Source organism: Bemisia tabaci, chromosome 7 (genome assembly GCF_918797505.1).
Source record: "Bemisia tabaci chromosome 7, PGI_BMITA_v3".
Lineage (NCBI taxonomy): Eukaryota > Metazoa > Arthropoda > Insecta > Hemiptera > Aleyrodidae > Bemisia > Bemisia tabaci.
Genome location: NC_092799.1, coordinates 19114747 through 19131053, shown reverse-complemented (window position 1 = coordinate 19131053; position 16307 = coordinate 19114747). Strand labels below are relative to the sequence as shown.

The following is a 16307-nucleotide window of genomic DNA, read 5'->3' as shown; positions in this document are numbered from 1 at the left end:
ATCTAGTCTTATGTCTATTCCTTTGCTAGAGTAAAAGCCAGAGCCAGATTTGTTGTTATCAATTGTCATCATGGCTACTATGAAAGATGTCTTGTCATTATACGAAAATCTGAAGACAGAGTGGTCTAAATCGCCTCAGAATTTAAAGATAATCGGAGATCTCCTCGCAAAATTGAAGGTAAATGTTATTTCACGCCCGTAATCATTGAATATTTTCCGTAATCATGTTCGAATGGCAACCTAACCTCCCAACGTTTATCCTTTTTTCTTCTAAATTATTCTATTATAATGTATTTTACTTCTCCCAAAGATTCTACTCTCAGTTAGATGATTAAATGTCGATGAGCATTTTATACTTTGGGTTCTGTTTCGAGTCAAAATTTTTTGAATGTTGCGATATGCATGTAGCTTTGTTTCGCGCCCAGTATGGATGCGCCCAAGAGCATAGCTGTCAACTGATATAACATCGGAGTGTCAAACTCAATGAAGACATAAGTGTACTCTAACTTACTTAAGCTTGCTCTTCAGTACTTCGCTGAAGTTTTGAGAGGTGTTCGACGAAGTGATAATTTTTGGATTTCAGGGCAGTTCTTGAGGATATTCGAACATCACATCATGCTGTACTGAGTGCAGCAAGTATTTGTGTGCAAAATTTGACCCAGAATCAATTTTAAGTAACTCTGAAAGTTTGTCTCGAGTGATTTTCACAAACTATCTTGCCTTTCGACTCACAACATTGTTGAGAGCGCTACACAATTGCAAGTTTGTACAAATTAAGAGGGTGCGTCAACTTCCTAGGCAGCCCATAGGATGACCCAGACCCCTAAGTTTTCAGAGTCAAAGCCTTATTTGAGGCGCATGACATGTGGGGAAGGTAGAGCCCTTTTAGCTGCTACCTATCACTGTTTAAACAACTGCAATTTTGCTTGTTTAGTTTTGAATTAACATTCCTTTATCTCTTTTATTCTTCCAGATTGGTTTGACAAATTTAATTTTTCTACCTACATCTAGCTCCAAACCGCAGGAAAATATCACACAGCAAGAACTTTTATTAGCCCGTAAGTTGTTTGATTGCTATTTTCTCTGTACTTAGTAAGAAAGCAAAAACACAACAAGTCGGTCATTTTGAGTTCACGAATGACGTCTCCAATGCTCATGCTGGGCATTGGATGTTCTCCCAGTAAAGTGTAAAGTCTCCAAATACGTACTTCACTTCAAATTAATTTTTTTAAATTATAAGGGTTCGAAAAAATGAATGATCATTTAGGTATTCCTTTGTAACCACCACAGTCCTTTTCTTTGATTATTGTCCCAGTTTGATTTTTGTTGCCATCTTGAAGTTTTGTGACGTCAGGCGGGTACCACTTTTGCCAGGCATCTACCGAATCTGTAGCGCGCATTTCAAATCTTCGCCTGCTCTCAACAAGATTAGAACAAGATGAGGACGAGAAGCATTGTTTGATAAATGAGATGACGATGAGATATAAATTAGATATAAATGATCCGTCACATTCCTTCCTAGAAATGTGCCTGTTCCAGCTGAATTTAGTTTTTTATTTCTGAATGATGAAAGAATCTCAAAGGATCGAAATATGACTAATTACTAGCTCTGTAGCTTGCAAGATAAGGCCCTTACCTGAGTTATGAATTTTTCCAGTATCGTTGAAATATAAGTAGAGTACCTAGTAGCGGCACCCAGTGTCACAGTATGTCATACCTATTTGATGTACCTAGGTAATTCTCATCCAAATAAGAGAAGAATAAATATTTACCTTCATTAACACCAAGTAGACGAAAGTTCCACTGTGAACTTAGTTGGCCAATAAAAATGCAAACAATGAAGCAATTATTTTTATTTCCTGACTCCAAATGGTAAGAATTATGGTAAGAACTCTAAGGCATAGTAAAAACTGTATTTATGATTCCTCAATAAATACAAGGTTGACTGTTTGCATGGAAATGATAGTACATTAGTTGGCGGCTTATCTATTATTCTAAACTTCAGATTAAGTTGATGAAGGTAGCAGGTTGTTGTCAGCAAGAGCTGTTGATATGAGTATGTAGTTTAGAATGGTCAATTTTTAATTCTGCCAGAGGAGCATCATTAGTATTTAATACAAAACTCTCAGGGGTCTCTGGATACTATGCCACCTCTTATCAAGAATGTTTATGCTAATTTTGTTGCTATGTGGTGATGGGAGAGATAATTTCAAGATTATTTTGGTAAAAGTCGGACAAATATGAGGATGCCAAGTTTATAAGAAAATCTCACAAACCAAAGTGAACATTGTTTCATGCCTCTGCAATTTTCAGCTTCGGGCTAGGTTCTCGCAAGAAGGTCAGCACAACGCGCTGATCAAACTTTTGTGGAATTTCTTGTTAATTTTAGAATGTGTGCCAAAGTCACAGTAAGTATTCCACAAAAATTGCAAATCTGAAAAATCTAGAAAAATAACAAGTACCTCTCAGCCTCCGCGCAATTCGCACCCCTGCTAATAAATGTTGGAGAATAGAGAACACTTTACCCTCAAAACATTACTCGCACTGAGTTTAAACTAATATGTAATTATATGTGTACGATGGTGGATCTGAGCTGTACTTACTTACCAAACTTTGTTGAGCGAAGTTGTTACTTAGGGGAAATTCATTAACTGCTGCCAAGGATTCACAAACTCTGACCTTGATAAATATTTCCGACATATACTTGAGATACAGTCAGATGTTTGGAATTCTGGACATTCAGTTATTGTTCACATACAAAAGAAATTGACTAACAAATACAACCGTTTTATATTTACATAACTGCTCAACAGAACATACCGACAGTTGTGATTAGTTTCTCGACAGCACTCTGATAGCGGTAGGATAGCTAAAGGATCCCTACCCTGCGGCAAAAATGGAGTTGATTGAAATTTTGATTCACATGGTGCTAATGCTGTCAAGACTCAAGACAAAATTACACTCCACGCACAGTCAAAGAGTATTTTGATAAGTAAGATTATCCATTAAGGAAGTTGCACAAATCACAAATCAAACCGAAGGACACGGACAAACCAAGGAGCCAGCCATAGCCAGCTCAGAAACTCGGCAATTCAGTTTCTCTCACTGCAAAAGGTGGAACCATCCAAAGTACCATCAATGTTAAGTTGAAGGGGTGAATTACTTATTTAAAGAGTGCTAAGTCATTTTGGGACTTTTTCGAAGAGATTTAAAGGAAAAAATTGGAAAATGCTCAACTATAAAATGAACGTAAACAATCCGCCATTGTATCAAAGCTGACGCACAAATGAAACAAGCGCTAAACACAAGGGTAAAAAGTACATACGTAAATTGATTTTGTTTTATAAGGAAAATGGTGAAAAAGTTAGGAAATTCATATTGGAAATTGAAGCTTTAAGATATAAAGAACTTCAGATAATTAATACAGTTTATTTAGAAACGGAGTTAAAGAAGGCAAAGTTAAGGAAACTCAGAAGGAACAGGGTATTTTGTAGGAAAGGGTTGGTAGGTTTAGAATTGAATCGACGTATCGACGTATCGAACAGCGACTATCGGTAGTCTCGAAAAACCCCTGTAAAATACACACTAATACAATAAGCGGTTACATCAGATCTTATGGGAGCGCACTCACACATACAAAAAATCGCTTTTTCAAGCGATTTTTTACAAGAGAACAGAGGAGAATCTCACTAGCGATCGAGATTTTTCGAGATTTTACATTGATTAAATAGCCCAGAGTGAAAGGAAAGTTCTCTCCAGTTGATCACTGGGAGAACAATAGAAACAGTGGGAAACAAAGCTGAAAATTTTTGAAAACATTCTCAGGACGTTTTCATAAATTTTTAGCCTTGTTTCCCTCTGTTTTTATTGTGTTTTCGCCATCGTATTCTGGGCTACCATAACTTCTCTCTCTCGTGTTAGTAAGAGATATAGATTGCTTCCAGAATTTTCAGCTATTTTAATTTAAAATGATTTGCCTCACATAAATTCTCTCCTATTGAAAGCTAGAGCATTTTTTAAAGATTAGAGATGAGCCTATGCTCCCCGAAAAATTAGGTTTTCCAAGACCTAAGGTTTGACACATTCACCATTGATAAAGTTATTGGTGCCTTTCACATCTTTTCAATCTATTCGGCTTTTAAATTTCATTAAGACTTATACCTAAATATAATGAACTTCTTAGCATTTAAGAACTCATTTAAACTTCTTTCAACAAAATATGTTAAGAGAAGAATTTTCATTTTTTGATACTTAAATGCTATCTGTTCCAGGTGGTATTTTAGAAATTGGCGCGCAGTACAGTATTGCAACAAAGAATATTCCATCTTTCGAGCGTTATATTGCACAGCTCAAAAGTTATTACCTAGATTATGAGTAAGTGTTAAATTCTTTGTATCATTTCTTCAGTTTTGGCACATCTGTCATACTTTCACTTTTGATCAAATTCAACTTTTTTTAATTAATAATAGTTTCAGATCCGTAACTTCCAAAATTTTGCCGTATGAAGTATTGGCAATCAACAAATTTGCAACTTGCTATTCTAAATCCAGCAGCCTCAGCGTACCAGGAATAATCATTTTTTTACAGATTAAAGGGAGCAAAATCGTTTGAGTCATTAGACCCTACAATTAAAAAATTCTAGATTTTTTTTCAGGTGATTGGACCTTCAATCAAAGAGATATTTAAGTATCAAGGACTGGACTCAGCTAATAAATACTCCAAAAAGTGATATACCTTAAAATTGCTTTGCTGTTAAAATGATGTCGAAAATAAGGCTAAAAAACAAGGGAGGTACAATTATATTGAAAATAAATTGTTAACAATTTTATTTTTAATTTACTTTGCTCTACTCATAAGAGAGTATTTTTTTTGAAATGCAATGGAGAGCAGCAATTAGGTATATTTTGTTATATTTAATCATCCAACGCATCTTATGAGATGACCAAGGGTTGCTATCAGGTAGATACAAGTAGATCTACAATCGTCTCTCAAGCTAGCTAGCTTCTTCAGAAATATTAGAAGCAAAAATGTGTCAAAAATGAGTCCAAAAAATTTTCCTCTGTAAGTCATACCTTGAAGATTCTTGTAATCTGTTTCTCCCATTAAAATCTTGTCCTCAATTTTTTATTTCAGATCCCAGTTGCCGGAGTCACCTTATAAGTATCAGTTGTTAGGATTAAATCTCTTGTTTCTTCTATCTCAAAACCGTGTAGCTGAATTCCACACAGAATTGGAGCTTCTTCCGGCAGAACAAATTCAGACGAACATTTATATCAGACATCCATTATCTTTAGAGCAATATTTAATGGAAGGCAGTTACAATATGGTGAGTGATTTCAAGTAATAGAATTTTAGATGCTTAGCTGATTCTTCCAAGACACACTTTTTAATTCAGAAAATTTTCTTCAAAAAAAAAAAAAAAAACTTTTGTAACTCAAAAAATTAATTCTGGTTGTTATAGAAATCATTAATTGGAATTATTGTCCACGCATTTGACAAGAAACTCCTTCTCAGTTAACCTCTCAGGGGCATATTACTGTTTGAAACCAAGTCAAAAAAGTCCATGTATAATTTTGAAGAGTAAAGGACAATGATCAATCGTGAAAATGGGGCTGTCGCATAAATTTTTTCTTTTTAATTAATTTTCTCCTCACTATCTGTTAACTATTCATTGGTTTCTATTGTTAATCATTCCAAAATCCCTCTATTTGTTTCAGATTTTTCTCGCCAAGGATAATGTACCTGCAGCAAGCTATAACTTTTTCATCGATATTCTCCTCAATACGGTCAGAGATGAAATTGCTGGATGTCTAGAAAAAGCTTACCGAAAAATACATATGAAAGAGGCGGCAAGAATGTTGCATCTGCCAAATACAGCAGCCATGAAAGCGTATGAAGAGAAGGTAATTTTCATTCTATTTAGAATAAAAGCAAGAAAATTGGCCTTAACTTTCAAAAGACAATATGTCTGAGTCTTTAGACAAGCACATTTTATTGATTGTGGAATAAGATTAACCTTCCATCTGAGTTGACAATGTTGCAAGTTCCTAACTTTTAATTTACTTCAGTATATCTAACGGAATTTAATGGATGAAACTTTGTAAAATATTTCTTTGAGTGTCTCGAGCTTTTCTCAGAAAAATATCAGTTAAGGATATCAGATAGTTTTTGTTTTGGTTTCCCAGGAAAATGAAATAAAAGATGATGAAGCTTTGAAAAATGTTTTTCCATCTTAGCAACAACATGCAAACAAAGAGTTCCTACAAGTATAATGCTTAGTTCAGTTTAACAGATCACCCATTCTCAAAATGTAACGCATCAAAAGTGAAAGTCGCAAAACATGTATCTTACTTGGTGAGATTGCAGATTTCCTGTTATGTCTTGTTTTCTTCCAAAGGAAACCAACTGACGTAATTACTTTGAATTTTTAGTGTTTTTCCTTTATGCAGGAACTTTATGGCTGGAACCACGGAAACCCTGCTAATATATTCGATCCCTATCTGTGCATGGAGAGTTTGATTGGATATCGATGGTAGAATTCTTACACCATGTATCTCGATCTGTGACATTACATACTTCCTGTTATACTTTATTTTTTAAATGGACAGTTATTAAAGTTCAATTCTTAAAAACTTCCATAAGTAATTGTCCATTCTCCATGCCAAGGAAATTCTGTGCAAGTTTCAAGAAATGATGCTGCTTTGTTCTCCTAAAAAAGGTAATATACGAGCAGAGCTCTTAAACACTGCAAGTAGGATATGTGGTATGGTAATTTTACCGTCAATATAGGAGTGGACTCACTCCGTTTTATGTGTGGGATCCCCTCCATTGCTAACTTCCATTAGAGACTTTAACAATGGGTCGAAGTCGAGGCGTCTTTTATTAATTTGGATTTTGAATCATTTGTATTACAACCTACTTCCTATTTTATTTTGTTTGCTCTGTACAGAAATGCTGGAAATTAGGACAGGACAGCTTTTATTCATTTGGATCAGATGAAAAGGGCACCGAAGAAACACTACCTTCATGTATGCTTGCAGAAAAAGCCATCGAATATGCACGAGAATTGGAAATGATCGTCTAGATTTTTTAATGCAAGAAAAAAACGTCTATTAATATCGCCCTTTTTTTGTAACTTTTCTAAGTTCATTTTATTCTTTTGTTAAACTTAAAAATTTGCAGGCACGGAAAAACTGTATTTTACTAGAGCAAAATGCCTGCAAACTGTTTTCTTTTCTCATTTTTTACTCATTGTGTACAGTCTTTAACCATGAAGTCCAAGTCTTGAATAAACTCAACTAAAACCATCTCCCTGTTGTTTTATGCTTCTGCTTTTCCTTCTTAAAAAAAAATGTAAATGGCTTTACAAAGAAAATGTTCCGATTTTTTTGGTCTTCCTTTATAATTTTAGATCTGGGGAATACGTGTTCCTTAATTTGAAGGACTATGCTACCTCAAGCTGTGTTTGCTCTTGTGCTGATGCAATGAAAATGAGTCAGTGGCAGCCATTTTTTTAAAATTTATTCTCCTAAAGTATAGAGTAAACTAAACGCCTAGAGGTTTTTTCACACTTTGAAACAATGTTTACAGCGGGCTCTAATGACATAGCCCTGCACGGAAAACAGTTTTAAATGATAGGCCACACTCCGCTTCAAGCATTGCCGTCCTATGTCAACTCAACCGTCGACCTTTGAATGGTTCGATCTTGATTAGCTTTTTTTCCTCTTAGGAATGATTATCTCTTCAAATTAGTTCTTACAAGAATCAGTTTGGCTGATATTAATCCTGTATTCATCTTTAGTTGCACATGCATGGTAGAATAAAGAAAGTTCTCTCCGTAACCCCTCAAACTAAAATGCAACCTGATTCTGCTAGGCGACTTAATAGGTTAGAAATAAACCAGGACTGCGTATTAACATCCAATTTTTTTAAGTGGCATCGCTAACTAAAATGTGATTGCACTTTGATTGCTTGAAAACAAGCCAGTGTGGATAAGCACCCTCCCATAAATTATTGAGGCAATGAAAAACTGCAGGAGACTGTAAAAGAGAATGTTTAATAGGTAGTTCAGAAAAAGAATGTTACGAATAAAAATTAAAAAAAGAAAAAAAATGTTGACCCACCATTTAAATGATAGGTTCTGGATTAAAAAGACAATTAAAATAGTTGACAAATTGCACTAAAATATCTATTACGGCGATGGAATGGCATTTAAATACACCCACTTTTTCAACTAGTTTTTGAATTGACAGGGTACAATGAGGCTTTAAAAGAAGGTTAAAATAATAGAACGGTTAACGATGTACGGTGTTACAGAACAAAGGGTCTCCTCATGGCACAGATTCAATGTTGCCAGAAACACATAAACATTCAAATTTTCTATAACTTCTTATTACTGTACAGCCACAACAAAAACTTGAATGGGTAAAGTAAAAAAGGAGAAAAGATATTAATAAACAAACAAAAGAAAAAAATAATAAAAAAAATAATTTTAAAAAAGTTGGGAGAAAAGATAACAATATTAAAATAAGAATTGTGGCAAATAAATCAGCAATTGTAAATATATAACACAGTTAAAATACAAATTACATATCGAATGAATAGGATGGTCAAAATTAAAGGTGGAAATTGATGAAGGAAGGGAAAAATCCACTACAGTTACAAAAATATACAATAATATTAACATTTCAATGGATTCCATTTCATCATAAGCAATTGTACAAAACAGAGAATTGGTTACTAACACTTCTCAATTTTTATCTCATGTTCTTCCGCAAGCACGGGTTTTACAAGATGATGATAGTTATTTGGAGGTTAATGAAATCACAAATGAGAATTCCCTAACCTTTTACAAGTAAAGGAGATGAGATTTTCCGTTTCAATTCAGTTTTCAAAGCTTATTGATGCAAAAGCGAGCGACCTTATGGAAGCGAGTTGTTTTTCATGTTGAAGTTCCTTCTTTACCACTGGTTTCAATTATCACTTAATAATAAACATAATGCATGGTTATAAAAACTGAAACAAAAGAGATGAAACATATTCATGAGAAAATTTAACAGCAGAGAGGAAGTTCTGTTTCTCCAGGTTTAGAGATACAGAAACAGTTATTCTTTGGGTAGAAGTCGAGTGTGAAACAATGAAGATGAAATAAGATGCCGAGAATTTACAGAATTAATGTCCCTGAAATTCCCCTGCTTTCTCTCAACATTTTGGGAGAACTCCCTAACAATGAAAGACATGCCAGATAGTTACAGAGATATAGTTTGAAATCGTTTTATTTTTTCATCTACCATGATCTTATTAATCAGTGATGAATAAAATCTGTGTTGATAACTTTTTGTGCATCATTGATCGGATACTAGTGGAGAGACTCATGGTACCTACACGTGGACGAAATGGAGAGTCATGACAATGTTTTAGTGTATTTTTCCTTCGGAAAATACACTAAATAAGATGCGAAAGTTACTTAAGAATTTATGTTGATACTATGAAATGGAATGCAATAAATATTTCTGAGGTACAAAACATTGAATTTTTTCTCTGTATTAAAACTCAAACTTAACGACAGACAAGACAGAAATGAAAGAATGATAAGTGAGAAAGAAAACAGTTGAGAAATAAGTTGTTTACCTAACAAGAACAGGGGTCTTTATTCGGTGTGAAGTCGCTGCCAAGCTGGGGTGGTTTATGTTGAACACCCGACTCTGCTGCGTTCAGATCCAATCTACAACAAAAGAAAAATCAGCGATTAGAAAAACTCAGTGAAACCATCAGAGGAATAAGAGTGAAAAATTTGGCACAAGAATCGCCATATCCTTACAGGTATTGAGAAGGTGATAGAACTTGGCCTCATGTTTCTCACTAAAATTACATTTAAGTACAATAGACGTTTTAGTATTTACAGTTTTTGAGAGCATAACAAACAATACACTTGGGGCTTCGAATGTTTTGGATGTTCCACAAGTCCTATTTTTCAAAATGGAAATTCCTCAGGCTTGGCTCCACTCTCATCACTGTCAAACCAGTTTTAGCAGCGTACGCGTATGTTCCTCATGCCATGGCTTGAGGACCCCGTTTATATCATTGCCAACTTTTATCTCTCACACGTGGAACAGTCTACTTTATCCATCTACGAGAAGGGTCAGGGATACGACAATAAAAATACAGAAAAGTGAGAGCAAGTGCTTTAAACACAGGGTGTTGGCACCTACATTTTCTAATTTTCTTTCCTTTTTAAATGTAATCCTTTAAAAACATAAGTCTTACCTTCCATCTTGAATACTTTGATATATTTTCTTAGCTGTTTCCAAGAATGCTTCCTCTACGTTGTCGCCCCTGAAATAATTTGAAAAAAAAAACAGTTATTAATATGGACAGCAACTTCTCTTATAGGAGCAATAGGTACGGAGAATGATTGTAATCACATAGAGACAGACAAAACTGGATGAGAGATAATAACATGCAGAGTTAGCTTCTCTTGTTATAATGTATAGATTCACATTCACGGTGTAAGTCCGCATCTTGGTTTGCGGCGTCGCAGAATTCCTGTCATCATTTATTTTTTAAACAGAAAACTACTCAACGGCAATTCTTTAAAACTGCTGTAATTTTTCTTCTCTGTGCAAAGAAAATTCTGAAAAACTTCAAGGAATGATGTTAATTTGTTCTCCTTTAAAAAAATAATATAGAGGCAGAGATTTTCAAACACTGCAAACAAGATACCTACGTAGTTGCGGACTTATGTTGTCGACATGTGTTAAAGGCACCTTTTTTCCTCACTTGGTGAGTAGGAGCCATGAATCATTATTTTCAAAGCGATACAAACAAGAATAACAGAATCCAATATTCAATTGAGTTCTGCATTAGGATTTTCTAAGTGGGGTGGACATCCATTTAATTTCTGTTGATTTTATAGATTAAGTGCAGGTTTTTTTTTTTTTTTTTTTGAGTTTACTTCTCTCAGAGGTTGAAGCTGAACTCTTCTTTCAGTTACATAACATACAAAATTTGATGGACTTAGTACAAATAGAACGTATTTTACTCCCTTAAACTTCGAATTTTGTCCATCGATCTCTCATAATTACCTAGGCTTTTTATTTCCCAAATTATCAGACCACTTAAAATTTGCTGGGGATTCAAACTTTGAACCTATGCGCTTCAGTATTTCCTGAACGGAAAAATATTTAGGAATTCAATTTTGCATTTTTTCACTTTAAGAGATGAAGAAATGTTTAATAAATAAAAAAAAAAAAACATAAAGATCTTCATTTTTGATCTGAACTCTAACTAATGTTAGCTTCTGAGGTATTTCTTGTTATACCAATACATGAAACTGGAATAAAACTGGCGTTGTAAATGGACTGTCTCATTCCGCACGTAACAATTGGTCACTTGTTATGTGGCAATAGTTTGGGATGTGAGAAGAATTGAAGTTGATAAAACGCAGAAACTAGGCAAAAATGGCTGAAATCCAAGCGCCGCAGACAGCATCAAGTGGAATTCAGGTCTCCTTTCACTCACTCTGAAGCAGTAAATGGCCTTGATGATGTTAGAGGCATGCAAAATCCACTGCATTTTGTCTTTCGCACTCAGGTTTTAGCAATTTTTGTCTGCTTCTGATGTTTTGACAACTTGAACTCTTTATAGATCCTAAGCTGTTTGCTTTCCGTGAACCCACCACTATTGAGATATGAAATAAAACAGCTGATTGAAAAAACTGTAGGTAGTTCAGACTAGAAAATGAGATGTACGCAAGTTTATTTTTTTAGAGAGACTTCTTCGATTTTTCAAAAACTGAAAAAATGCATAAAACCTTGCCTGAAAATCAACTCTTGAGGTTTTGGTAGCCCCTTTGTACCCCTCAGCAAAAGATCAAATGGCTACAAACTTACGTTTTAGCGCTGGCTTCAACAAACATCAGTCCATTTTCATCCGCAAACTGCTTTGCTTCTTCATATGTTACATCACGCTGAGAGCCATCTGCTGAATCCAGGTCGCACTTGTTACCGATTAGAAATATAACCTGGAAAAATTCAGAAGATTAATTTCAAAAAGAAAATCACCCGATGAATTTAACAATTTTCAATGGTTTAGTTAATCGAAGCTAAAAAAAAAAAAAGAATCTCATCTGTTATCAAACTTAAAGGGTCCTGAGCATGAGCATGTCCATCCAATTCTTGCTATTTTAGAGAGAAAAAATGGGATACTGTTGGTTTTAAAGATAGTTAAGATATAGGTATTTTTACTTTTAGTCATCCAATATATTCCTCAAGGCTAAAGGTGACTAACAAGGTTAAGGAACTACTATAAAGCAGCTCCACAACTCAAAGGTGTTACATGCATAAACAAGCAGTGAACTCCAACACAATGTGTTGATAAGGCGCATCAATAACTTGCACATATCAACCCCTTTAGTTTTTATTTACAGAGATTCCAAAATACGCAAGCAGCACAACAAGAAAATTCACGATCCAACACTTCAAGGTCAACGACACACCTTGACGAGACCGTGTATTGTGAATGTAGAAAACCATTCGAACGAGTTAAAATTTGTTGATCTGCCTCAAGCAAAATATTTTCAGATTCTTGAAGAAAAGCAGTGCACACTACACATACAGTGGAAGTTTGTTTACTATCTGATAACAATTGAATCAACGTAAAAGAAAATGTTCGAAGTCCAAGCCAGTGTTTCAGAATTTAAGTGGACAATTTTGTTGTAACTTTACGACACAAGATGGTTTAAGATGTTAGGAATGTGGAACAATTTTATAAATAATCCCCTAAGGGTAATTAAACATTTACGAAAGAGATTGATCCTATTCATCAGTGCCGTGGGACAAAAGAAACCCATTGCGATTATGAAACCCTGTACTGGACAACAGACGTTTCCGCATACATCGATTCAATTAAATGATTTACAAGAGGAAAATGGGAAAAGCATTTTCATGGAGAACTATTCTGATTCATGCATATTCTGGGGGCTAACCCTTTTCAATAGGGTAAAAAATAAGATGAGACTTACAGTGCTTGGATTGGTGAGGGTGCGAGTATCTGTCAGCCAGCTGCTTAAATGGTTGTACGTCGACCTCCGTGTGATGTCATATACCATTAAAGCACCAGCAGCACCACGATAATAAGACCTGCGGAGATGTATAGCACTTAAGACAAATCCTTGAAGTTTTTTTTGTTTAATATTATTATTTATTCAATGTTAACTACATGTAAACAATTTTATTAATTTTACGTATTCAAGAGTTTGCAGACATATAAGCAAGTGATACATTATTGTCCAAACGTATAACTGAGTAATACATTATTGTCCAAACGTATAACTGAGTAATACATTATTGTCCAAACGTTGAACTGAGTAATACATTATGTAACCGAGTACATAATATATTGTATAATCGAGTGATACATTGGATAACCGAGTACCTGCAATATCTTTAAAAATAGGACAGAATAATGAAAATTCTTTTAACATTTCAGATCTAGGTACGAGGGTCATCCAGAGAAAGAAGTCTCCTACGGAATTTCTGGCGAATTTTCAATGCTACAAAAAAACCAACTGTATTGTTGGATGTAGTAGATTATTGGCTGTACTATAAATTTATATTTTTTACAATTGGACCACAGGAACTCTCAGAAAGGTAATTTTTTTTTGCGCCTCCATCATCACTCACTGCCGAACCTGAGTACCTAAAAATTGCTTGGAAAAAGTATGAAAACTCAAGCTCACCCTTAAAAGTTCACAGAGGGGAACATAATACAGCTAACTTTTGAATTTTCAATGTAATCGCCACTGAAATCCAAGCATTTTTTGAAGTCTCGCAACAAGCTTGGGAATCTTTCGTCAAGGAATTCAACTGGTGCTGCACCTATCAGACTGTCTTTCAAAACTTGACTACAGTAACTGTCCTTACATTTACGATTCCCCTGTTAATAATTAGAGTTACTTAAAAAATCTACGTCATCTCCAATCATCGTCATAGTGACTTACCTAGTGACTGCACGAAATCTTTCTTGACCTGCAGTGTCCCAAATTTGTAATTTGACTTTCTGGCCAGCAACATCTATTATCCTTGTGCCAAATTCTACTCCTATTGTGTGAGGGCAATCTGCCATGACTGAAATGCAAAAGAAAAAGAGAAAAATTAACAAAAATGGTTCTTGAACCCCTGCACTCATGTGCACAAAGGAATGGTTTCAGGATCTTTGTACTCAAGTACTCAAAGAAATGACAGAATAAAGGGCAGAGGCAGTAAATCCAGTGTCTGACTAAACAGCGTACTTCGGTATCAATGTTTCTCGGATTATGCAATTATTTTATTCTCTTTATACTTAGGCATCCGAGTGCACAACATGAAACTAATGATACACCGTACAGCATATTATTCAGGAGAAAAAGTATTGTCAAATGAGCTTTTCTCCTCTAAAATACAAACGTTCAGTTCTAAATTTCATTTTAAATTTAATGGATGAATTCACCAGATGCCATCATGGATAAGCTTGGGCTAAATAATTCTGTCTATGATGATACGATGAGGTGCTTAGTTTGGAATTTTAGAGGGAAGGGCAAGGGGAGGGAGGATTGATTATACTTAATTTTCAATTCTCAAGCCTTGCTTACATGAGCGCGGTTCACGGAACTTATTTCGAGGAACTCGTTCCCGGAACAAGTTTTAGCTGAGCTGAAAACTTATTCCTCCTAGTCCCGGAACTTCCCCTGTACTCCGAGCTTCTACATATGTTTCTTTTGATGTGAATTTGTTTGTTTTTGTTTTTTACGTCCTTCACATGTCTTGACATTTATTTTTGTTACTTTGGCGGCCGTAATAACCCATTATTTTGCAATAATTGTATAGTTATATTGAAGTTCCGGTTCCAGTTCGGGAGAACTCGTGTAGACAGCATCCCTCCTTTCAAGGAACAAGTTCCGGGAACTGAGCAGTTCGAGGAATAAGTTCCGGGAACTGAGCAGTTCGAGGAATAAGTTCCGGGAACTGAGCAGTTCGAGGAATAAGTTCCACGAACTGCGCTCGTGTGGACAGGGCCCAAGTTTAGAAGCATCGAAACTTACATTTTTTGTCCGTGAACTGATGAAGCAAGCATGATTTCCCAACACCCATATCTCCGATAATGATGTATTTAAAGATGTACTCATAATTGTAGGGTCCCGCAGACATTTTTGATTCTGACCCTGGAAGAAAAAAAATATATTAGAATTTCAGATAGAAATCATGATCTGCATTGCTTACCTATTTTCCACAGAGACAATATCTCGATGATAAACAGAGTACTTAATGTCAATGCTGTAGATTCTTACAAGATGAGTCCGCCGACCCATGCTTATTTAAAATGAGATATGAAGGTAGAGAAGATCTTTAAAAAAATGCTTTCAACATCTTACAACTAAAAGTTCATGCTTCCAATGAAGCAAACGACACCAAATAGATTCCTTTGTCAAAGATGATAACTCCAATCAATTACTCGGGAGAAATTGTTGCGACTGTCATAGTAGTAAACACTCAGTGCATAGACTATCCAAAAGAAGTTAGATTATAAAAACTGGTTCACCAGACTGAAACTTTAGAATGTTCGCCCAAACATATCGCAGATTTGCAAAATTGTCGGGGAATAAAATGTGTCTGAAACCTATACAGTCTATAGCGTAACTTAACTTGTCAGGACAGAGAAGTCCCAGCTGACAATTGTACACTTGAAGATCAAGAAATTTGTCATATTTAAACAGTGATGGATGACTCACTGTAATACAGAAAAATACATCATGGTGTGATAAGTAGAATAATGAGCTATGGGGTCTGATACAGGGACCCTCCTCATTTCACATACCAGCTTTATATGAACAAAAGTTGATTTAAAAGTTGAAGCTACGGCTTACCGAAATTCTTCTACGATGTCAAAGGTTTACCATAAAAGACACGAAGGATTGATAAGTCCAACGAGCGAAGCCAAAACAAAGCAAACAAACCTAAATAATCACAAATATGGCAGACAACAGTCTGACAGCTCCGAGAACGGCCTTTCCGAAATCAGCTGACTGACGAGTTTGCTGACGATTTCCCGATTCCCAAAGATTACATTTGCAAGTCCAAAGCTCATGGATTTTTATTACATTCTCGTGGGCGGATTTCCATTGGCGTTTGAAAATAGAGCGGGAAGTTCAAATAAGCGAACTTTTCTCCTCACGCCGTCTTGCGTGTAATACATCTTGTCCACTCCTACGCGTCCAAGATTTAGGGGAGATATGCATTTTAACGCTCAGTGATGACTAGTATCTCTGATAA

The 16307-nt window shown here is 35.3% G+C and overlaps 2 protein-coding genes across 2 annotated transcripts; one reads left to right on the top strand and one right to left on the bottom strand.

Moving 5' to 3' along the window:
* Positions 1-12: 12 nt before the first annotated feature.
* Positions 13-7309, top strand: Rpn12 (regulatory particle non-ATPase 12). The gene is made up of 6 exons (XM_019040183.2): positions 13-178; positions 974-1058; positions 4272-4374; positions 5134-5326; positions 5718-5903; positions 6950-7309. Exons 1-6 carry the CDS (start codon positions 71-73, stop codon positions 7082-7084), a joined length of 810 nt encoding a protein of 269 aa, XP_018895728.1. The 5' UTR covers positions 13-70; the 3' UTR covers positions 7085-7309.
* A 728-nt stretch (positions 7310-8037) lies between these two features.
* Rab14 (RAS oncogene family member Rab14) lies at positions 8038-16066 on the bottom strand. Its single transcript, XM_019040184.2, has 8 exons — positions 15902-16066; positions 15080-15199; positions 14000-14126; positions 13022-13139; positions 11892-12022; positions 10267-10335; positions 9631-9724; positions 8038-9015 (listed from the first exon to the last, which is right to left on the bottom strand). The coding sequence occupies exons 2-7, from the start codon at positions 15183-15185 to the stop codon at positions 9631-9633; spliced, it is 645 nt and encodes a 214-aa protein (XP_018895729.1). The 5' UTR covers positions 15186-15199; positions 15902-16066; the 3' UTR covers positions 8038-9015.
* Between the last annotated feature and the right edge of the window lie 241 nt (positions 16067-16307).